Consider the following 24,619-nt stretch of genomic DNA (forward strand, 5'->3'; position numbering starts at 1 on the left):
AAGGAGATGTCCAGTCAAAATAACCCAAAAACTTTGCCCAGGGGACAGAATATGTAACAAATAAACTCGGCCATAGTCACCTTCCAGCACTAACCTGGATCAAGCTGAGGCTACTCTGTTGTCTGCCAAGAAACGGTAAGTGGTGACATCACTATTCCACCAGCGGCCAGACCGCTGCAACATGTGACTGACTGCAGCAGTCAAGTTGAGATTCGTGTCATCTGACTTCCAGTCTCTAAGCGGACCATGGAGTGGAGTATGCTGGATCCAGGTGGGTGCTGGTAGAGAAGAATGACTGAGTTTTGTTATTTTTTTTTTATAAATCGAAGTATGTTGGGCAAAGATTTAATTTGCCCGGACAACCACTTTAACTTAGCCACAATAGAAAAAGATATGAATGAGAAAAAGAAAATATCCAGAGGATCCGTGGACAAAACTAAATTAGAAAGGTGCACAGTCATGATATGGAGCAGAGTCTAGAGGTCACTGATCAAGTAGGCGTTTCGAGAGCGGAGTTGTCCTGGTGCCATCCTCAGTCTCCACTTCTTCTGGTGACACGGGATCAGCAGGAGCAGTTGCCGCATCCTTTAACGCTATTGATGATCTCTTCTTGGAGCTTCCTCCTTTCCTCTTCTTTGGATGATTGCTGGCTGTTTTTCTCAGGCTTCTGGCTGCTGTTACTATTTAGGACCCTGCTACTTTGCGTGTGCCAAAGTTCTGAATAAAGGCTTCCAGGATTGTCCAAGAGTCCAAAATGTGTACCTCGTTCTGCTACTTTACCCTGCCAAAAAGAGAACAGGAAGAGACTGATGAGGAGGCACGTCAAGGACAGGATCACGTCAAGGACAGGATCACGTCAAGGACAGGATCACGTCACGGACAGGATCACGTCAAGGACATGATCACGTCAAGGACAGGATCACGTCAAGGACAGGATCACGTCACGGACAGGATCACGTCCCACATACGTGAGCCATGTACAGGGACAGGAGCAGACCATCAGTAGGAAGGGGTGACACCACAATTCTCGGAACAGTCTTGAGCCAAACAATCACATTTCAGACTTGGACTTATTTGGCAACCTCTTGTTGGTGGGACTCTACCCTCTGTGCTGCAGCATTACATGTCATCTCTACAAGAGCGGCCCACCTGGATTACATCACCTCACAGGTACAGTACTTTAGCAGGAGGTGGTCAAGGTTTCATAAAAAGGTTCATAAAATTGAGAAAAAGACAATTCAAGATGACTCACTATATTAATAAATATATATAGAAATACAGTCATGGCTGAAAGTGTTGGCACTGTTGAAATTGTTCCAGAAAATAAAGTATTTCTCCCAGAAAATTATTGCAATTAAGCATGTTTTGTTATACGCATTTATTTCCTTTGTGTGTATTGGAACAAAAAACACAGAAAAAAAGGCAAATTGGACATCATTTCTCACAAAATCCCAAAATTGGGCGGGACAAAATTATTGGCACCCTCAACTTAATGTTTGGTTGCACGCTCTTTGGAACAAATAACTGCAATCAATCGATTCCTACAACCATCAACGAGCTTTTTACACCTCGCAACTGGAATTTTGGACCACTCTTCTTTTGCAGACTGCTCCAGGTCTCTCATATTTTAAGGCGCCGTCTCCCAAAAGTAATTTATTTTAAGATCTCTCCACTGATGTTCAATGGGATTTAGATCTGGACTCATTGCTGGCCACTTCAAGAATCACCCAGAAATGGATGGAAACAAAGCACTGGAGAATTCTGAAGTATTTTTGGGGTTGTTCTCCTGCTGGAAGACCCATGACAAAGATGCAAACCCAGCTTTCTGACACTGGGCACTACATTGCAACCCAAAATCATTTGGTAATCTTCAGATTTCATGATGCCTTGCACAGCGTTGAGGCACCCAATGGCAGAGGCAGGAAAACAACCCCAAAACATATTTGAACGTCCACCATATTGGACTGTAGGTACTGTGTTCTTTTGTAAGCCTCATTCTGTTTTCGGTAAACAGTAGAATGATGTGCGTTACCAAAAAGCTCTATCTTGGTCTCATCAGTTCACAAGACTCTTTCCCAGAAAGATTTTGGCAAGCTGCAGTCCAGCTGTCTTATGTCTATGTGAAACCAGTAGGGTCCTCCTGGGTCTCCTGCCTCAGTATTTCAGTTCATTCACATGTCGGCAGATAGTTTGCGCTGACACTGATGCACCCCGAGCCTGCAGGACAGCTTGAATTTCTTTGGAATTTGATTAGCTACCATCTGGACTATCCTGCGGTGCAAGCTTTCATAAATTTTTCTCTGGCGTCCACATCGAGGGATACTATCTACAGTGCTATGGGTTGTAAACGTCTTGCGTACCATGGACAAAGGAACAATAAGATCTCTGGAAATGGACTTGAAACCTTGAGATTGTTGATCTTTTTCAACAATTCTGGTCCTCACATTCTCAGACAGTTCTCTTCTCCTCTTTCTGTTCTCCATGCTTAGTGTGGCACACACAGTGCAAAGACCGAGTCATCTTCTACACTTTTTTATCTGGTTTCAGCTGTGATTTTCATATTGCCCACACCTGTTACTTTCACCAGGTGAGTTTCAAGCATCACAAGCTTGAAACAAAATTGTTTACCTACAATTTTGTCTGGCCTATTTGTTTGTGAAATTATGTCCAATTTGCCTTTTTTTTTTAAATCTTTTTTTGTGTTCCAATTCACTCAAAGGAAATAGACATGATTACAACACAACGTGTGTAATTGCAATCATTTTCTGGGAGAAAAACTTCATCGGTGGCTCAGTGGTTAGCAATATTGCTTTGCAGTGTTGTGGCCTTGGGTTCAAATCTAACCAAGGGCGATATCTGCAAGGAGTTTGTATGTTCTTTGTGTGTTTGCGTGGGTTTCCGCCCACTCTCCAAGGGTGTCAACACTTTCGCCAAGACAAAATAAATAAATAAATATATATATATATATATATATATATATATATATATATATATATACATATATACACACACACACACACACACACACACACACACACACACACACTATAACGCCACTTAACATTTAAACTGGAGCACAAAGAAAAAAAAGTCGTGGAACTATGGAAATCACAGGATAGATAGACATGATACTGATCTGCATATGATGGAGAAATGGAAACAAAATTCACAAAACATCTCGATTTATTTAGTATCAAGTATGAGTACTTACAGCCTTGGCTGCGATCAGTGAGGTTATTAATGTTTGTCTGAGGAATGTTCTGCCACGCAGAATTCACTTGGTTAAATCATCAAAATCCGCTTCTGGCAAGCCCCTTTGTAATTGCTGATCAATGATGTCTCAGATGTCGCCGATGGAAAATACATCCAGAGATGCTACAGGCCACAGTAGCACATTTAGGCCATGCAGACTACTCACAGTAGAGCCAGCAACATGAGGCCTGGTATTTTTGTGTTGAAAAACAGAACGTCATTGGTTGGCAATTACAAAAGGGGGCTGCCAGCAGCGGATCTTGATGATTTATTATGCTTAAGTGTATGGTGGAGCATTCCTCAGACAGCCATTAATAACATTCATCAATCGCAGCAAAGGCATGTTGGTGTGGGGATTTCTGCATGTGTTGCTCATACTTGATACTGAAGAAATCCAACATGTTTTGAAAATGTATCTTCCATTTTTTCAGCATTTTATCAGTAACATGTCTATTGATCCTGTAATTTCCATATGTCCATGTTTCCCCCTTGGTGTTGAAATTTCTATTTTGAGGAGAATGGAATTATATTAGAATACGTATATATTTTGCATGTTTGTCGCACTTAAATGTTTCAGATCATCAAACTAATTTAAAATGTTAGACAAAGTTAACACAAGTCATCACAAAATACAGTTTTAAAATGTAGGTCTTTATCATTAAGGGACAAAGAAATCCAAACCTATGGGTCCCAACAATCGCAGCAAGATGTCTAGATTTTGAGGATCTTTTGGTCTACTTTGCTTTGTCAGGCAGGTCTTATTAAAGTTATTTCTTGATTGAGAACAGATATGGCAGTAATCAGGCCTGGGTGTGGCTAGGGAATTTGAACGCTGCTTCCCAAAAATTTGATAACCCACAGTTTATTTATGTTTAAATGGGGTACTTTTTCACATAGGGCCCCGTTTGGATTTCTTTTTCTCTGAATAATAAAGACCATCATTTAATTTAAAAACTGTATTTACATTTGTTTGGTGATCTGAAGTTTTAAAGTGTGACAAACATGCAAATGAATATGAAATCAGGAAGGGGACATAGAACCGTATACACACACACACTATGATCATGGGAAAGTCCTCTAATTGAACACAATCACTGCTGCTCCCAGAGAACAACAGCTTGTAATCAACTAACCTATACGTCCCATATTAATATCTGCCTTCTCATCTAATGTGTAGGTCAAGTCATTTATTTAGCGGTCAGATTGCGAATATTCATTAAGATCACTAATGATGATGAAATGTGTGCAGTGTGTGACTCCGATACATAGCAGACATGTGACATTTCTACAATAGGCATGTTGGGAGCAACAAACGGGGACTGTGGAGTGAAATTCCGGCATTTGCTCAGCTCGGTGCTGTTGTGCCCGATCATGCTGTCTTCCTATAGGGCAAATGTGAATGCCATGCCAGCGGGGAACGATGTAGAGCAGCAGGATGTGAATCTAAAACAAGCGGCGCAGGCGATGCACACATCTCGCAGCGCTGGAGGAGATGTCATATTGCATCTGCATTACACACCGGCTAATCTCATCACCATTAGCATGGATCACCAGTCTCTGCAATGAATCCTGGCCAGCCTTTACCGTAGAGTAACTACGGGGTGTAGACACCATAGCTAGGCGGCGGCGGCTTGTAGGGGGATAGCGCAGTGCTCCGCAGTAACTGGGATCTCTGCTCCCATCATCACACATAAATCACAATAGTGCTGACATGTGGCCTATAATAACGCACACATCCTACTAATTCAGAAGAATCATTATATACATCATCAGAGTAGTTTAATGGACTTGATGGATCACCGTCATGACCTGCGATCTAGAACAGCCGCTCCCGCGGAGGCTTGGATGTCCGGCAAAATACAATCTGCTGCAAATTGGCTTTTTTATTTAAAGGGATCACATTTATTATTCTATTCGTAAATAAAAACAAAAGTTGATTTCTGCAGTGAAGCAGACAATCGCCAGGATTTGGCCTGCATGCTGCTCTAGGACGTAGCGCTATTAACCCCGATACTACAGATAGTGACTTACAGTGTAGAACCAAACTACATCAGGGTTAAAAAAAAAAAAAAAAAAAAAAAGCATAGAGAGCCGTTTGTCTATCCGGAGAGCCACAGCTTTGCTCATAGGATCGCAAGTAGAACTGAGCCAGTGCATCTGCTTCATGCAAGATTTGGCTACCAGAGAGCAAAAATGGCCACTAAACAGATTGGAAGTGGGAAGAGGCAGCTGTACACAAATTAACCCATTGTTGCTGGAGGGGTACATATGGCTAAAAATGTAGAAGCAAAACTGTAATTTGCCTTTATTGTATATTTCCCAGACTACTACACAGCTGAACAAAGCCAAATGGCCATTTCCAAGAACCAGGACAGGAAGATGGAGGCAACAGCCACAGAAATCACCTGTACGTGGCGCTCAGCTAATGATTACACACGTGCATGACACATTCAGATCTATAGGAAACTTACCTTGTCCAGCACAATAATTTCATCTGCGTCCACTATTGTGGAAAGCCTGTGAGCGATGAACACGGACGTCCTGTGCTTGATCATATCACGCATGGAGCCCAGGATATTCTGCGGGTAAGTCATAGGAGAGTACATAGTATTTTAATTTTTAGACCATGCTGGGGTGACTTATTTTAATGAAATATTTAATGTGATGGAAACCCCCTTTAAGAGTATGTTGCTCTTGACGGCACTTCATAGTTAACACAACACTGTGCATTAAAGGGAATCTGTTAGCCCGATTTCAACCTCCCACCCCTCCAAAAAAGTATGTATGTGAACAAGCTCTTGATGCCTTCAGCTAGCCAGTCCATTCCTCCCTTATCGAGAAATCACCACTTGAATCAAATGAGGCTGAAGTGCTTTGGGCGTTACAAAGCACTTCCCAAACCACTGCCTCCTCCTGTCTGACCGACAGCTTGTTTGCTTGAAGCCACACAGTGCAGGAGCCAGGAGTCTGGCAGGGGAAAGCAGCGCTGGGCAGGGAGTAGAGCTGGAGTGACCGAGGCTTGGGCAGAGCTGCTGGTGAGGTAATATTGAATGGGTTTTCTGTATGACGGTATCTCTTACAGAGGAGCAACAGTATTGTGGGGAGGATCGACCTCCTAGATAAGAATTACTGGAAGACATGTATGCAGGGAATGAGACTGACATTTTGGCAGGGACAGAACTCAAGAAAGGTCCATTTCAAAAATTGATTGTATTGGCCATAATGAGCGATTTGGGTTGTAGACATGTGTGAGCCACCATTGTGATATTGGGAGTACCCTTTTAACGAGCTGATGCAGTCTATGGCAGCCTGTATGAGGTTAATGAAAGGTCGACACCACAGATTGCCCCTTCTACTATCAAGCATTGAGTGCCCGTCAGTGCCGTATTGGCTGATGCCGGCAGTTACATTGTTTGCCTCCCTGGGGGCTGTAGGAAATTGAGAAGACCACCTGTTTATCTAGACCATATTTCCTATGACAAATTTCCACTTCCCTCATTTACTATACATATTGGCCATCTTTGAGAGAGGACCAACACATTAACACATTTTGGGTGGTCTTCTCAAAGAGGTTTTTTTTTTTTTTTTTTGGATGTTATGGAGGTGGTCTTCCACTGCTTATATTTACATGTCATATTCCCCGGCCTCTTTAGATGCAATGGACTGTGTCAAACAGCTCAAAGCTAGATTAAATGCACCAAACCTATCACAGGGGCTCAGGCTGGACAATAAATTTCTAATTTTTAATGACCATTATCCCATCTCTTGGTTGGCTTACTTTAGGCAAGTTTTCTGTGCTCAAAGTTTGCTGTGCTCCTTATTTAGCAAGACAAAAAAAATGGACATGTCTATAACAATGATCAAAGGTGTGCGTGTGCAGCAAACTTCTGCCTCATTACGGTAAGTGACACTGAAGATCGAGAGCACTTACACTGCACACGTCTCTGCACACCACAGACCTGCTTTGCTGCAGAATCTTATTTTCTAGGCTCCCGAAAATGTGCTCTGCTGGCTCCATTTTTTATTTTATCCAGCTCAAGGAGGAGTAAAAGATTCCAGACTTTATTGAAATGTTTTAAAATATTGATAACATCAGGAAAAAAATGCACCGACCAGCATGAAGAACCTACGCATGTCTGGTGCCAAAACGCGTTTACCATAAACCGCATAGGTACTACATGCTGACCGATGCGTTTCTTCTGAAGTTATCAAAATTTGAAAGCACTTTAATAAAATCTGGATTTTTTTTTACTCCATCTTGAGCTGGACCACCTCTACATGCTTAATTTGAGGTCCGTGGCAGTGGCCATGTTCCGGGCTCTGGAGGACGTCTTGCTGCATTGGTGGGCTGGCTTTTTCCCTTATTTTGTTTGGCCTCATTCAGATAACTGCAATATGGCCGCATGTTAACCCCTGTATGTTGTCCCGAAGTCCGGGCCCGCACCACATGACCAGAACTAACAGTATCACAGGGATCCATGATGTGGTTAGTTTGACTCTGGATTCGCTTCACGATCATCTGAATCAGATCCTAGTCTTAAAAATTCAGCATTGACTTTTTATTTTTAATATTCTCGTCATATGAACACAAACACGAGTCCTTCTGTGCATGGATCCTGAAGACGTTATGCCACGCCGGCTTCTTGGACCAATGTGAGCATGACCACGCGAGTTACCTATAGTCAAATCAGTTTTTGGGAGAAGTGAACGGCAATTAATAAAGAGGAGCCATAGTCCAGACATGGAAGAGTTAATTTCACAAGAGTGAAATTTTCTCTTAACATTCCTTAGAGAAATCAAATCAAGCAGCGGCGCTGTCACACTTATCAGATTAGCGGGCGATGACTGACAGCTGTAAGGAAAAACACAGTGAAAAGTATATATCACGTGCTTCATTATCCTAAACCCTTTGATGTCACTACAGTAACCAGATGTTTTACAGGGTTTTAAATCAAATTTATTTCTCCTCATAGAGACACGAATATCTGGTGAGGAAACATATGTTTGGGGTATTTAGATATAGAAGCAATATCCTCTCTAATGCTATACAATGTGGAGATTGCAGGCGGTAATAACATGTAGCACCTGACCATATCATCACTTCCCAGAACACTGGGTTTGGGTAAAATAGTTCTATATTCAGCCGGGCAGCCACCAATATGGCTGACCAATGGCTCATATGCCCAGATTACTGAAAGAAACTCATATCGTTCAGCGATACAGCCAGTTATGTCTGTATCGCTACATACCTAGACAGATATGTCATATCGAATTGTCAGAACGCAGTACGGCGGCCCCTGCCGGAGCGGTGAGTGGCGGCCCCTGCCGGAGCGGTGAGTGGCGGCCCCTGCCGGAGCGGTGAGTGGCGGCCCCTGCCGGAGCGGTGAGTGGCGGCCCCTGCCGGAGCGGTGAGTGGCGGCCCCTGCCGGAGCGGTGAGTGGCGGCCCCTGCCGGAGCGGTGAATGGCAAGCCCCTGCCGGAGCGGTGAGTGGCAAGCCCCTGCCGGAGCGGTGAGTGGCAAGCCCCTGCCGGAGCGGTGAGTGGCAAGCCCCTGCCGGAGCGGTGAGTGGCAAGCCCCTGCCGGAGCGGTGAGTGGCAAGCCCCTGCCGGAACGGTGAGTGGCAAGCCCCTGCCGGAGCGGTGAGTGGCAAGCCCCTGCCGGAGCGGTGAGTGGCAAGCCCCTGCCGGAGCGGTGAGTGGCAAGCCCCTGCCGGAGCGGTGAGTGGCAAGCCCCTGCCGGAGCGGTGAGTGGCAAGCCCCTGCCGAAGCGGTGAGTGGCAAGCCCCTGCCGGAGCGGTGAGTGGCAAGCCCCTGCCGGAGCGGTGAGTGGCATCCCCCAATATGGACATGGTCTATTGGCAGTAAGCTACTTATCATAGGAGGGGTGTGGTCAGACCAGGGCTCAGGAGATGTGTAGTCCAGGCAGTGATAATCTCTTGGTGACAAAACAAGTCATTGTACTGAAACCACAGCAGACAGCCAAATAAATGACACATCGCTAAAATCAGGGTCTCAGGCCTTACCATGATACTGCCCTCAGAATACAGAGCAAAAACCTGCTGACTGATTCTCTTTAAAACAGAGAGGCACTAAAGTGAGTGGCTGGGAAAGCCTATGAAGGAGATGCAGTGGAGTGGACCTTCATTCGGGAATGCTTCTAGAATTCACACAGTAAGTCATCATTTAGTGATTCCATATCCTAGCAATATGCCATCACTTACCTTTAAGGGAACATACCTTTAAGGCCAAATCTAACTTCTCTTAGATGGTAATATATGACACATTAACTGTAAGTGAAACTATCAAATGTCATAATTAATAATAAAATAAAGTGATCTGTACCTCCTCAGTAATGGAATCCAAGGACGAAGTGGCTTCATCATAAAGAATAATTGGTGGGTTCTTCAACATTGCTCTGGCAATGGCTACCCGCTGCTTCTCCCCACCTGCAGAAAAGACATGTACCATCATATACCATACCGTGGCATATTTCACACCTGACATACAGAGCGCTGATTCTTATGGAGTGCATGTGCACCCATGTAAAGAAAGGGAAGACGAAAGAAGCTCAACGTAGACTGTGAGCCCTCGCGGGCAGGGTCCTCTCTCCTCCTGTACTTGTGTGTGCCTTGTTTTACTCATGTTTATTGTACTTGTCTATATTTGCCCCATTCACATGTAAAGCGCCATGGAATAAATGGCGCTATAAAAATGAATAATAATAATAATAATAACGTGGTGTCCTGAGGCTACACGGGGCTCGCGGACCTGTTTATGATCAATCTTCCTATGAAATGATTATATGGAAAGCAGGGATAGAAAATAAAATGAACCTTTCCCAGTCCCAAATTAGGAGTAAGTAATATGTGAGCCCATCTACAACCCTTGAACTAGAATGTATTAAATACCCTGTGTTATTATAAGACAATGAGGCATTGGGGCACACTTAGTGTGCAAAAAAAAAAAAAAAAAAAGATGTCGCCAATCGGCGAAAGAATAAAGATTAAACGACTGTTGAGCAGCGGAGAATACGCGGTGTGCATGGGCTTATTGATCTGTGAGACACTCAGCCATCCATATCCACAATGACAGCGTCTATAAATCTAATGAACAACGCACTGCTGTACAATAAGCTGCCATTAATAATTTCACTTTTATTGCCGCGTTATGGGACATTTTTCATAGGCTACGGTCAATGATTTCATGGAAGTTTCTATAGAGTCACGGTTTATCGTTTTAACAAAATGTGGCTTAAAAAAATTAAAAGTGAAATATCGCCCTCGTCTTAACCCATTTGGTTACAGGACGACTTATGCATCCATTTGAAGTATCCAGTTTTTCGACGGACAGAAAAAAAAAAGTTCCTATGTCCGTTTTCTTCGGCCGCCGGAAAACGGATTTTCGACGGATTGGGCAAAAAACTGATGAAACGTGAGGCCATCTGGCACTAATACAAGTCTATGAGAAAAAACGGATCCGGCGGCAAGTTTTGCCGGATCCGTCTTTTTCAAAATGTGCCGGATTAAGCCTGACGGCAAAAACCTGATGTGTGATGTTAGCCTTAGATTACTGGGTGCAGCCGTTCTCACACAATCAGAGCTGTTAGTTTTAGCATGAAGCACAGCTGAGGAAGCTAACCCCGCCCACACCAGGCTCTCAGTGTACAATGTCCATAGACAGTGCGCTGCCAATCACAGGAGGGGGCGTGTTCATACCACCAGCTAGTCGCAGCAATGCTAAGCTCCTTGTGCTAAAATAATCATTGTAAGCAAACCGAACCTCAGAGCTTGAGAAGAGAGGCATTGCTGAACTCTGTGCCTTAGCCTCTATCTCATGCTGTCTTCAGATTACATACCAAAAACCTGCTGACAGATTCCCTTTAAACATCTCCTCCTAAGGAATAGCAACTTTTTAGTAAAACAAGATCAAATAAAGTCTCTTTCCAGAGCTGCAAACGCATCACTAATCCCGCATAAAGGACTCGGAGTCACAGGTAGAACATAAAGGCTTGTGATAAGGAGGAACTGATAGTTTCTATGAGAATATCACCCTATGAAGTAGGCACCATGCCCAGTGACAACCTGCTCCCGAAGGGCAAAATCTCTTAACTGCAGAGTTTCAGCCCTACGAGGGGGCAGATGGCTACTTGTGGCCATACCTGACAGTTTCAGTCCTCTTTCCCCAACTTGGGTGTTGTATCCATTAGGCATACGGAGGATGGCGTCATGGAGTCCAGCCAATTTAGCCACTTGGTAGACTTCTTCTGGCGAAGCATTCATGTTTCCATATAGCAAATTGTAATACAATGTGTTATGAAAAAGTACAGCATCCTACAGGCAAAACCACATTGAATATTATACAGCAGAACATACATCTGGGCTGCATATAGTATGCGCAGTTACAAGATGGCGGATAGTTAAGGCTTAGCATTTTTGGGGAACAGAACAGAAGCAAAGAACCCAACAACCTACTAACATGGGTACATAGTATTCTTTCATTATGTCAGATATGGTCTAACACACTAATAAAATGGTGACTTTAGTATGCTCCAAATGATAGTAATACCTGGGGAACTACACCAATGGCTTTCCTCAAGCTCTCCAGACCGACATTTTGGATATTCTGGCCAGCGACATAAATGTTTCCTTTCTGAGGCTCATAAAAGCGGAAGAGAAGTCGAACCAGGGTGCTTTTACTAAAGAAAGACGGAATTAATCATCAGTAAGGAGACATTGTAAAAGAACGCTACATTGGAGAATAATAATCTTTAAATCTATAAACCCCCCCCACATATAGTCCTCTTGGGAAAAAATAAAAACGATTTCTATATGTTTGCACCTTTTCTCCCTAACCCTGTGTGAAGGCTACTTTGTACTTGGTTACTCATCACTGTCTATAGAGACCATAGAACAGATTTGTTTTTTATCAGTTCAATTCCATCCATCCCATATGATTCAGCCAAAAAAATGGACAGATGAGCAGCCCTTTTTCTTTTTCAGACCTTTATAAAGACACCAGTTAGCCTCAACACATGACTGCCAGAGAGGCATAGGTTTTCTTTTCAGGTATTATCACTTTAACGGGAATAGGCCAGCAGGCATTTGCAATGTAATCCGAGAGCAGCGCGACGTAAGGGGTTAAGACCCTGATTCCAGAGATGTGTCACTTACTGGTCTGCTTGATATCATTTTGAAACCATCCCTGTTTTCTCGGCTGCAGTTCTAGCAGTGCTCAGAATGTGGAGCTCTTTATAACCCCACCCACATCACTGGTCATCAGCTGCCAATCAGTGGTGTGGGCGGGGTTACACACAGCAGCTGACTAGGAAGCATGAGACACCTCGTCCTGTAGTGATAATCTCCTGCTGATAAAATGCTGGATTTTATTGAAACAACAACACCACAGTCTATTAAATAACATCACTGGAATCAGGCTCTCTTCGTCATGTTGCTGTCAGATTACATGGCAAAAACTGCTGACAGATTCCCTTTAAAAAAAAAAGAAGAATAATCTCAATGTAGATATAGGTTATACATAAATGTAAATAAAAAGTAAAGTTATTCAATATTGAAATACTTGTTAAATAAGCAGAAAACCGCAAACCAAAAAAAATATATCAAAATATGCTTACCCGGAACCACTACCACCGACAATGGCTATCTTTTTTCCTGCAGGTACTTCAAAAGAAATACCATCCAAGACCTTCTGTCCCTCCATATATTCAAAATATACGTCTTCAAATGTAATGGTGGCCGTCTGGGGGGTGATCATCAATGGAGGGGCAAGTTCTTTATTCTTAAAGGAATAAGAAAAACAGAACTGATTACAACTGCAGAAAATCAGTGTCAATCGATCAAAGGGTGGAGAATAGACAGTGTGGCTATTTGGCACGCTCTGTCAAGGGCAGAGTCAAACTTGGAAGAACGTGGCCAGCTAGTCACAGCAATGTTAATCACGAGGTTTTTCTTTTTCTTCTGTGCCCCTACGTTCCAAAGTTATGTCACCTGGGAAAAAAAAGCTAATTTTCTCTTCAGCCAACTGGGCGTGTACCACAGAATTTCAATGTCGGTATGAATGTGTTTTGATTAAATCAGAAGGAAAAAATAAAAATAAAAAATGTCCCCCACAGACGTTCTCTGTTATAGGACCAGTTCAGTGATGAGAAAATTTGCACCTTTATTTCCGGGGGTATAACTTTGGAACAAATGGGCACTGAAAAAAAAAAAACAAAAAAAAAACAAAAAACCTTTTTTGTTCTAGAATCAGTGGAGCAGCACCAATTGGAGGAGGTAAATTGAAAAATCCAATGAAATGTTCTTCTTAACCTTGGTAGAAAAAAAAAGGATGAAGCCAAGGTGATACTGGTCAGATAGAGAGTACGAGAAGGCCATCTCAAAATTGTAAAAAAAAAAAAATTAGAAAAAAATTAATTTATTTTTTCTATTTATTAATTCTTGACCATGAAGCCAACTTGTCATGTCTAATTGGAAATACCATCAAGGAATATGATTTAGGTCCAAACTAATGTTCTAGAAAGTGAATGTTTAACCAAAGATAGCTTCTGAAAAGGCTGACAGCACTGGCGGGAGAGAGGACACATTGTGGGGGAGCGCTGGAAGAAAGGTCATCTACTCCACCGCCAACAAATCAAAAAGGGATTTGCACCAATGACTTAAGGGCTATGCTAATCCCCCTTTAAAGACAAGTCTAAGCCAAAATGTAAAGCTGGGCTCAACTCCCAATATATGTCATGGACAGACTGAATCATTTCATACATGGTCAGTGATTGCCAATTTAATTGGCTGCATTAAAGCTCCCAAACTAGCTCTGCATTTAAAAAAAGGGGTCCGTGTTATTGTAAAAGAACCTCGTAACGCAAGTGACACCAAAACCGAAAAACGACTGGCGACATTAATGTCTATAGATTGTATATCTACATGTCCGTCCTGTAAGCAGCGAGTAATGACAGCAGTATCCAGAGCAGAAAGAACAAAATGTATTAACGCCGAGCAGTCACCTTAATCTTCGTGTCTACACTTAGGAGGGTAAAGAGGGCGTTCATATCAATGAGGGCCTGTCTGGTCTCTCTGTACACCGTCCCTAGGAAGTTCAGCGGCAGGGAGAGCTGGAACAGAAGCCCATTCACCATCACCAAGTCTCCGATAGTTAGATTTCCTGAAAACAGAAAGTTAGACAAAAGTTGAAATACCGAATAATACTGGGAACTAAGGTGCTAGGCTACTTTCACACTAGCGTCGGCCCGTCGCAGTGCGTCGGGCCGACGCATCCTGTCTCAACGCTGCACAACGGTGGCAGCGGATGCATTTTTACAACGCATCCGCTGCCCCATTGTGAGTTGCGGGGAGGGGGGCGGAGTTCCGGCCGCGCATGCGCGGTCAGAAATGGCGGACACGACGCACAAAAATCCGTTACAAGCAACGTTCTTTGGTGCAGACGGTCCGACGGAACAGTCGCACGACGGTTGCGACGTGTGGCAACGCGTCGCTAATACAAGCCTATGGAGGAAAAACGCATCCTGCAGACAACTTTGCAGGATGCGTTTTTTCTGCAAAAAGGCGCATGGCGACGGAGGCCAAACGACGCTAGTGTGAAAGTAGCCTAATAAACATGCAACAGTTATATTATATGTAAATTTCTGAAAAAATGGGAATTAAAAAAAAAAAAAGCCATTTTCGTTCAGATTATTAATATTTTTCTAACTTGTACTACATTTTAAAAAATGTTTACACCCCAATTGGTTAAAGTGTTTTTGACAGATTTTTGTGATGCAAAACACTTCGAAAAGTTTCAACATTATTGTGCAATGCAAAGTAAAAAAAAAAAAAAAAAAAAAAAAAGCCGAGGTTGACCACAGCATTTAAGGGGTTAAAGACCATCAAAGACCATCACTCTCAGCGGGCTTCAGCCGCTGCTGTTAGAAGCGGAGTCCAGTCCCGAGTACAAGTGACCTGAACGATAGTGAACTGGAAAATTAAAAACAAAAATGTACAAGAAAAATGCATTTGTCCAAATTATTTTTAATGTAGCAGAAACGGGGGATTCCTGTAAAATCCGTAAAATTGCTCATATCAAGTCACAGGCAAAAAGGAACGACTCGAAGGACAAAATATCAGAAATGCAAAAATTACCTAAATCAATTCTTATTGGGTAGTGAAGCACTCAACAAATTATTATTATTTTTTTAATGTCTCAGACATCTGCAGGCATTCTTGCAGATCTTGGAAAGTTTCGGAGTGTAGTGGATGTTTGCTTTTGCCTTAAATGACACAGTGTAATTATTCTCAAACACATTAGATGTGTCATCCAACTCTCCCTGGTCAAACTCTGGATTAGGCGGCTAAAACCCAACATTATTCACGCAGCCCCTTCTAGGTCGTACATGCCTATGTGCCGTTATTTCAGAATAACGTTTACAATTGCACCTTATTGAGATAATGTTAACCTTTCATGAAACATACATTGGTGGATTCTCACTACTTGGACAACCACCTTGTCAAAACCGAAGTTTTCCTCCTACAAAAAAACTACTTATGCTCACCCGGGGCTCCCGTGACATTATGTCATGCCATCACTGTGGGTCAATTAGCGTTGGCTTCACTCTCCCCACCTTTGGCAAATCAAGACATCTGAAGCAAGTGAGGGCAGTCACAGCTCTCACTTCCTCTAGAAGTCAATGACATCCGTAATTATGTCACAAGAGCACGGGGAGAGGCAGTGCCAAAACTGCTGAAAAGGAACCGGAGGTAAGTTTTTATTTTGAGGGGAAACCTAGGGATTGAGAATGGGTTGTTCTTGTGGTGGACAAACCATACAAGTTAGAATGCAGAAGCTTCAGTTATACTTTTGGATATATACCCCTTTTTTTGGTTGGAGATCTGCCAATTACTAAAGCCCACCCATACACTTCAGATAGCTGTTGGCTGAATGACGGTTCGGTCCACTACTCAAGACAACCCCATCTCAATATGCACGTTTGTCCCCAGTACAATAATAACATTTATAGTCACCTCTGGTGCCGGCTCCATTCCAGCGGTGTCGGCTCTCCTGAGGATAGCATGACATTGTTACATCATGCGTTCACCGGGAAAGCAGACACCGCTAAATAGCGTCGGAGGGGAGTAGAAGGCTATATTCACACGTTGCTTTTTTTCCTGCAAAATTAACCTGCATTTTACAGTACCAGCAACAGCTATGAAATTTCAAAAATCTGCACACACATTGTTTTTTTCCCTGACTGAATTGGAAAACTGTTGCATTTTTGAAAACTGCAGCATGACACTTCTTTCAGTGTTTTTTCCCCCACAGAAAGCAAGGAGTAAGTGCAAAAACGCAGTAAAGAATGCAGGTATCAGGTTTTGCTGTGTTTTTAGTGAAAATAAGCAAGGTACAGCAGTATGTGAAACCCATTTGTTTTTTGATTTTCCCAATTTTAAACCTTAACGTCTTGGTCTCCTCCCCTGAGAATGGCAGTCAGAATCAGTACAGTTTCACTAGTGATATGTGTAAAGTAAACATTGGCTGACCAAGGTGCGACACTGAACAATATCTGACCAACTCAAGTCTGAGAAAAGTGTGAAAGTAAACAGTGTCCTACAAACTCAATGTACTGCCAATGTCTTAAGTAAACTATTCCTGACCAATTCACCTCCCCCACTGTTAAATTTGTAAGTGTGAATTTTTTCATGAACTTTTTTTGTTCAGAATAGTCACTCTTTCAGATACAAAAATCTTTTTCCACTACATAGTTTGATCTCATTGCCATTTTTTCCAAAACTGGTTTGGGTTTCACATATGTCTTGCATTGGTGACTTGTGTTCATGCTTCGATGCTGGAAGCAAAGCTGAACTTTGGCATCCTGAAAAACGCAGCAAAACCTGCTTTCTGTAAGCAACTTCTTTACCGCCAACATCGCAGATTTTGCCTGCAGAAAAAAAAAACTTCGCAAAACGCAACGTGTGAACATAGCCTGTGTGTTATTATTTTACTGGGGGCAAACATACGGATTGAGAAGGAGTTGTCCAAGTAGTAGACGACCCCTTTCATTTCTGACCAGTCTCTAAACATCCATGGCACCCTAAAACAATGTCTGCATATTAGTAGCAGTTATTGTAATACGGAACCATTAATGGTCAGGTCCTAATTTATCATTTTCATGTTTATTCATGATATGCTACAACAATAACAGGATACATCATCCTCTAACCTGATATTATGCCTTTACTTGCGAGCACCATGATGGACGTCAGGCCCACACTAAATATTACACTCTGCCCGAAGTTGAGCAATGCCAGCGTTGAGGTAGTTTTAAGGGAAGAGTTTTCATAAGTCTTTAGAAATCCATCGTACCTTTCGGCTTCATATTTCTCATTGTTGAAGTACTGCAGGTAAGAGCAGAAAGGGTAACGAGTTGGTTATAACAGAAGGGGGAGCAGAGTTGGCAAGTTTAGGGTGTGGGAGAGCAGGGGGCTGATACAAATGAGGCTTATCACACATGATGGCACACTCCGATCATCTGCAAGCCCATCATGGGACCATGGCTGCCCCAACAAATGGATGATGGCCAGAGGGAGGACACAGCCACAAAACGGGAAGACCTAAAAGCCTTGTGCCAAAATAAAGGATACCAATAAACATTCAGCCTCAAAATATGTCATTACTAGGCTATGGTTACCTACAGCTCGGCTCCTGTTTTCCCTCATCCATAATATTTTATCTACCTTTGTCTATCACAGTTAAGGTAGCGTTAATGACCAACAAGCACTACGAATACAAAACGCAAAGCGACAACGAACCGTCCCTTAAGAGGCTGGAGGGAATTAGCTGTTTTCTAACATGCATGTATTTTGAGCTAAAAAAAAAAAAATTGTTGCAATCGAGTTTTATTAATATTTTGCACGGTTTTGACTTGTCTTTTTTTTTCTCCTCTGCACCTTGCCGATTGCAGAATAACGGAGAATTAGTCAGTCAATTCATTCTCATGGAGAATATGCAAGTCTTATCTATCTTTTTCTAAGATGCTCTAAATTTATTTATGCCCACCGCAAAATTCAGCCCAACCTCAAAGTGGTCAGTGGTCATAAGTCAGCATAGAAGAGCTCAGAAACAGGGCAGGAAAAACTGTTACAAACAGATTAGTGACTGATTCTTAATTGCCTTTTCGGAGAGGAAGAGGACTTGAACTCTATAGCGCCACCTGTTGGAAGCAGCGATCCTACAAGTCACTATCGACCCTTTAGCGAGTCTTTAAATAGGACTAAGGATAAAAGCCAAATCAGAATCTCAATTTGCAGACACAGTGTTTCGGGGTATTGCCCCTCATCAGTGCAAAGTATGAGATCTGGTTTGGGCAGTTGAGAGGCTCTGGCCTGGGGTCTAAGGAGTAACGCTTCTCCTTTTGGAGAGACATACCGGTTCTGGCATGCCAATGTAAGGAGACTGCTTTTTAATGACTCAATCTGCAGCCAGCAACGAGAAGGGAAATAAAAACAGACTTAGGCTTTGTGCACACGATGCGGATTTTGCCGCGGATCCGCAGCGGATTTGACCGCTGCGGATCCGCAGCAGTTTTCCATGCGGTGTACAGTACAATGTAACCCTATGGAAAACAAAATCCGCAGTGCACACGATGCAGAAAAATCCGCGCGGATTCTCTGCGGAAAAAAAGAAGGAGCATGTCACTTCTTTCTGCGGATTCCGCAGCGGATTTCAACTTGCACCAATAGGAAAGTGCAGTTGAAAACCCGCAGAGGAATCCGCAGTGAAAACCGCAGCGGTTTTGCACTGCGGATTTTCCAAATCCGCGGCGGAAAAATCCGCGGCAAAATCCGCATCGTGTGCACATACCCTCATAAGCCAAAGGGGGCAAAATTTTCAATGAAACCTAATTACAAAAATTGTTTTAATTATTTTTAATCCAAAATACATGCACTGAATTAAAAAACAAAACAAAACTAAAAGTGCTCCGGAAGGTGACCGTATACTTTAAAGCCGGTGAATAAACCTTCGTGAAGGAAAGGTTGGTGCTTCTATAAACTATAGTCATATAATTAAAACCATAACTCTCGGGCGGTTCCCAGTTATATGGAAAGTCATTTAAGGGATTGTTTTATTGTCAAAATCCACACGATGTGGATATCCTATGAATAAGTGATAAATACTTATAAGACAAGCCCACTCCAACAAAGAACGTGCCACCAAGGTGAAAGCTCCTTGTCTGATGCTATAAATTTGCAGCACAGCCCTAAGTGACACTATCTTACCTTGACAGTTTCGTAATTAAGCAATGAGTCTATGGCAGCATTCCCGGCATCATTGTCAGCTTTGTTCATTTCTATTCTAAATTTTGTCCTATGATAGGTGAGAAAAAAATACAATAGCACAATATTCACATGGAAGATAGGACAGGGGTAATTATAAACCCTCAAACTGCACCAGGAGACAGAAGATTCCATCCACTAGATGCCCACTCCGATGTTTACCCATTAATATAACTTAGTCAGAAGTTATCTAGTTCAACCCATTTTCCCCATTGTGAAACTATAGGAAGAAAATAAAAACCCAGGACACAAGACATAAATCCTCTCTGACGTCACATTCTAAATTCTTGGAGCAACGCCCCATCTCCAGTAATTTAGTCCATAATAATGTATTACTTTCACAAAGACATTCATAGCGTCACTGCTCTTACAGTAAAGAATCCCCAAATACACCTTCTTTCCTCTATATGTATAGATTAAACATATACATTAAAGATAGTGTCCTGGGTATACATAGATCATGAGAAAGTCACAGCTTTCATTTCTTATCAAATCATCTTTTATTGAAACACTCCCAATACAGATTTTCCATCTTTCAAATAACATGAATGACATAATTCCATAGTATAAAATATGTCAAAGTGTCAGAACTTCAATCCCCGAACCCACCCAAATCCCAATATATCAGAGAGGGCAGTTTTCATTTTCAGAGTAGTTCTAGAATAATGGAGTATAAAATTTGTTGCTCTGAACTGACTTTTGATATGTGTATATAATTATTAGGTACTACCCTCAACATATAAAAAAAAAAAAAAAAAAAAATATCAAAAAAAAAATCTGTCAACTTCGATCTCTAAGTCCATTTCCATTTTTCCAAAGCCAATTTGCCATTGCCCTGCCCAAGCCTCCAGTGTATGAAAATACTGTGTATATGTAATGATATAAAGTGTCCATAGTAATTATTACATCTTAAAACCAAACAAACAAAAACAACTTTATTTTACTTCGCACTCCACGATCACTGAACTAAGCGGTCACGTCTGCACGGCCGGCATGTAGCCGCTGAGGCCAGTGCAGCGGACACGTACAAGGTTGGGACAACAACGCTGCTGGACAGTTCCTAAAAACTGCGGGACCACAAAAACAGTGAAGGACTAGTTAGTATGGCCTTTGTGTCACTCCGATAAGGCATGAGGTGTGAGACTAGATACATCATACTGCAAGCACTGACTCTGTGGACATGGAAGTGGCTATAGTTATTACCTCCACTGTGTGATTCCAATGGTAAACGCTGTATAGGCTCCCAGGGTCCCCAGTGTAACAAATGCAAACTGAGCTCCACATTTGTAATACTATAAAGAAAAAAAAGTCATTCATGTGATCAAGTTGTTTAAAGCTGGCATCATGATAATGTGAGAAAAAAAAACAACAACTTTTAATTGGCTACTTTTTATAACTCACATATAAAGAGATTAAAGGGGAGTTTATCAGCACATAACGACTGCTCACCCAAGTATAGGTGCTCCGTGCACCCCTGGCGTGGCCGAGCAGGTCGGTGCACCCCTGGTGTGGCCGAGCAGGTCGGTGCGCCCCCTGGCGTGGTCGAACAGGTCGGTGCGCCCCCTGGCGTGGCCAAGCAGGTTGGTGCGTCCCTGGCGTGGCCGAGCAGGTTGGTACACCTCCTGGCGTGGTCAAACAGGTCGGTGCGCCCCTGGCGTGGCCGAGCAGCTTGGTGTGCCCCTGGCGTGGCCGAGCAGCTCTGTGCACCCCTGGCGTGGCCGAGCAGGTCGGTGCGCCCCTGGCGTCGCCGAGCAGGTCGGTGCGCCCCTGGCGTGGCCGAGCAGCTCGGTGCGCCCCTGGCGTGGCCCAGCAGGTCGGTGCGCACCTAGCGTGGCCGAGGTCGGTGCTCACCTAGCGTGGCCGAGCAGCTCGGTGCCCCCTGGCGTGGCCGAGCAGCTCGGTGCGCACCTGGCGTGGCCGAGCAGGTCGGTGCGCACCTGGCGTGGCCCAGCAGGTCGGTGCGCACCTAGCGTGGCCAAGGTCGGTGCTCACCTAGCGTGGCCGAGCAGCTCGGTGCCCCCTGGCGTGGCCGAGCAGGTCGGTGCGCCCCTGGCGTGGCCGAGCAGCTCGGTGCGCCCCTGGCGTGGCCCAGCAGGTCGGTGCGCACCTAGCGTGGCCAAGGTCGGTGCTCACCTAGCGTGGCCGAGCAGCTCGGTGCCCCCTGGCGTGGCCGAGCAGCTCGGTGCACACCTGGCGTGGCCGAGCAGGTCAGTGCGCACCTGGCGTGGCCTAGCAGGTCGGTGCGCCCCTGGCGTGGCCAAGCAGGTTGGTGCGCCCCTGGCGTGGCCAAGCAGGTCGGTGCGCACCTGGCGTGGCCTAGCAGGTCGGTGCGCCCCTGGCGTGGCCGAGCAGGTCGGTGCGCCCCTGGCGTGGCCTAGCAGGTTGGTGCGCCCCTGGCGTGGCCAAGCAGCTGGGTGCGCCCCTGGCATGGCCGGGCAGGTCAGTGCACGTACTAAGCTAGCAGTTTTGATTAACAGCTCTGGCTGTACAAGAGCTAGAGGAGGGTGGAGATACATGGGAAACAAGTGGGTGGGAAAGTGTACTTACCTGCTTGGCTGAACTAAAGGTACAGAGTCCTTGGTTTGAACAGTCATTTTGTGCTGACCGACTCCCCTGTAATAACTTTTCTAGACAGATATTAGCCACTATTACAAGAGATATCACAAACTGACTCCATTCTGGATTAGTTATCCAGATAGCAAAAAGAAAATGAAAAACAATCCATAGCTTTCTGTACAAAGTGTTCATTAAGGAGAGCCTGTTACCTGATCCATGCTGCCAAAGTCACAAAAAGAATCAAATCTCGGGTGCACAAATGCAGCCAGGTATGTTTCCTCTGAAATATTCTGGCGTTTCAGAGAAAACAATTTGAAGAGCTGTCCGGGGACTTTGGGGTTGAGACGAGTCCGGTGTTGCCCCCAGCAGGCTCCCCCACTTTAAGTGATTGACAGGGACTTTCCCATAGCATTTCAGAAAAAAAACATACCGGGGCTACAACAGTGCAGCTGGGCTCCAGTGCATGCTGCCTGTAGCTTGGGCAGGTTTCCCTTTAATGTGTACAACTAAAAGTTTTATTGAATATTGAAATAATTACTCCCATCAAAAAGCTGCAGCAAAACATTCTCTCACAAAGCATCAAACCCCCAATAATTGGAAAAGCAAACATTTTAAGGGGCAAACCCCACAATATTAGGGAGTCTCCACTACCTAAAATATTCAGTTTCTTTATTATAGAGTTCCACGTCCCCTGCTTTCCTTCCCAGCCGTACAGGTAAAGAACATTTTGCTTCTTTAATTCTCCTTGCTAATCCTGACAACAAAGGAACTTTACGGCACAACAGCACTCCCATCGACCTTCAATGCAAGGAACAATGCCCTTTCATGGGGAAAAGGCTATGCTGCCAGGCACCAAGGTTTTTAAACAGGTTGTACAATAAATGAAAATGATCACCCAGCCATGGGATTGCTGGTGGTTCCACTACTAAGGCCCTCACCATTCTCAACACTGGGGGTCTGACGTATCATGTTTGAAAGCAGCGATGTTCCTGCTCCACAGATTGCCTGCCGGAGATAGCGGAACACTATACTCTTATGCAGAATCCAAGCCTCATTTTTGGAAATAGTGGGGGTCCCAGCGATCAAATTTTGGCTCTGTATATCAGAATACGTAAACGTATCAGAAAGAAAAGCCTTTTTGAGTCCAGCACTTACCAAGATACTGCTAACAAGGAGAACTTCGAACATTGTGGGTCCCAGATTAAACACCAGAGCACTGAGCACAAAGCTGATCCCTCTTGTACCGCGATCAATGGCTTTTGACAATGCTCCGGTTTGTCGGCTCAAGTGGAAGCCCAGGTCCAGGTTGTGTAGATGTAAGAAAACATTCTTTGCTATTCTCCTGATGGAGCTTTGGGCCACTTTCCCAAATACTGCGTTCCTTAATTCATTGAAGAGGGCAGCCCCAGCTCTGGATGCACCATCTAGAAACCGAAACAGAGATCCGGGTCAGTGGACAGCTTTCCTACCAGGTTATCCCACATATAGGGAAAAAAGATAAAGGTACAGAGAGGATTAGAATTAAAAGAGGCAAACCATCCTTGATAGAGAATTCCACCCAAAATGTAAAACTGCTTTTAAATAATAAAATATTATTAGATCAGCGGCTATAGTTTTACTTGGATTCTTTTGCGTAGAGTAAGTCTACTTGGTTGAGTTCTAATACAGCAGCCGTAGAAGTCTTTAGGGTCCTACTATGCCTCAGGTTCCATTTGTGGCACACTCTGGCAGATCCTAAACCACAGAGGTCTCGTTTCTTCTAGCAAAGAATATTCCCATAATATGGTGTCTTTCAGAGGCACAAGGACTGCCTCCGGCTCTGCACTCTCTGTACGCTAGCACACAGGCTCCGCACTCACAGCGCCGATGTGTGCATGGAGCTTTAGCCTTTCAATTTAATGTAAACTGGAATATTTAATAGTTTGCTCTGAAAGAACCTTTTCTTTAAAAATTAAAAAAAAAAAAAACAAAAAAACGTTGATGTAGATAAGAAATTGTAATTTCCTGGCAGGGCAATACATTCAATTATTTTACTCTTATTTGAAAGGACTCAAAATCCAAACTGCATTAATGAACTTGGACAAAACCCGACTGCTTGTTTAGGAAAGAGAAAGGAAAAATGCTCATTACTACCCTCCATGTTGTCCAGAAAAGAAAACATGAAAAGAAAGAAGATACAGAGTAGAGAAGAGGGAAGGGTGAAGGGGTCACACATCAAACCCCTTCTGATCAAAGACCAAAATACCTTGGTGTGTGTATACAGGGTGAGTATACAAGTTAGGAATATATCTGGAAGGAGAATGTCACAGGAAACAAAACATTTGTGTTCTGCTGCTGCCATAGATCAGCAAGTTTGGGGGCAGATAAAAATAGATGGCGGTGGGATTCAACGAGTCTAGTGCTGGTAATCGTCACATTGCGTCAGTCTGTAAAGTAAAGATCACATGGAGCTCTCTGCAATGTCCAGCGATATT

The 24,619-nt window shown here is 43.6% G+C and overlaps 1 protein-coding gene across 1 annotated transcript in view; it reads right to left on the minus strand.

Annotated features, from left to right (window-relative positions):
• Positions 1–318: 318 nt before the first annotated feature.
• The window catches only part of ABCB7 (ATP binding cassette subfamily B member 7), a 96,860-nt gene continuing 72,559 nt past the window's right edge, over positions 319–24,619 (minus strand). Inside the window, exons 6-16 of the mRNA XM_069747232.1 lie at positions 23,301–23,569; positions 20,793–20,881; positions 19,533–19,620; positions 17,477–17,651; positions 14,270–14,427; positions 12,884–13,047; positions 11,818–11,947; positions 11,411–11,582; positions 9,595–9,698; positions 5,724–5,831; positions 319–781 (exon numbers count right to left, since the gene is read on the minus strand). Of these exons, the coding sequence (XP_069603333.1) occupies positions 563–781; positions 5,724–5,831; positions 9,595–9,698; positions 11,411–11,582; positions 11,818–11,947; positions 12,884–13,047; positions 14,270–14,427; positions 17,477–17,651; positions 19,533–19,620; positions 20,793–20,881; positions 23,301–23,569 (1,676 nt within the window). The 3' untranslated portion in view covers positions 319–562. The remainder of the gene's footprint in view (positions 782–5,723; positions 5,832–9,594; positions 9,699–11,410; positions 11,583–11,817; positions 11,948–12,883; positions 13,048–14,269; positions 14,428–17,476; positions 17,652–19,532; positions 19,621–20,792; positions 20,882–23,300; positions 23,570–24,619) is intronic.

This window comes from Ranitomeya imitator, chromosome 2 (genome assembly GCF_032444005.1).
Source record: "Ranitomeya imitator isolate aRanImi1 chromosome 2, aRanImi1.pri, whole genome shotgun sequence".
Lineage (NCBI taxonomy): Eukaryota > Metazoa > Chordata > Amphibia > Anura > Dendrobatidae > Ranitomeya > Ranitomeya imitator.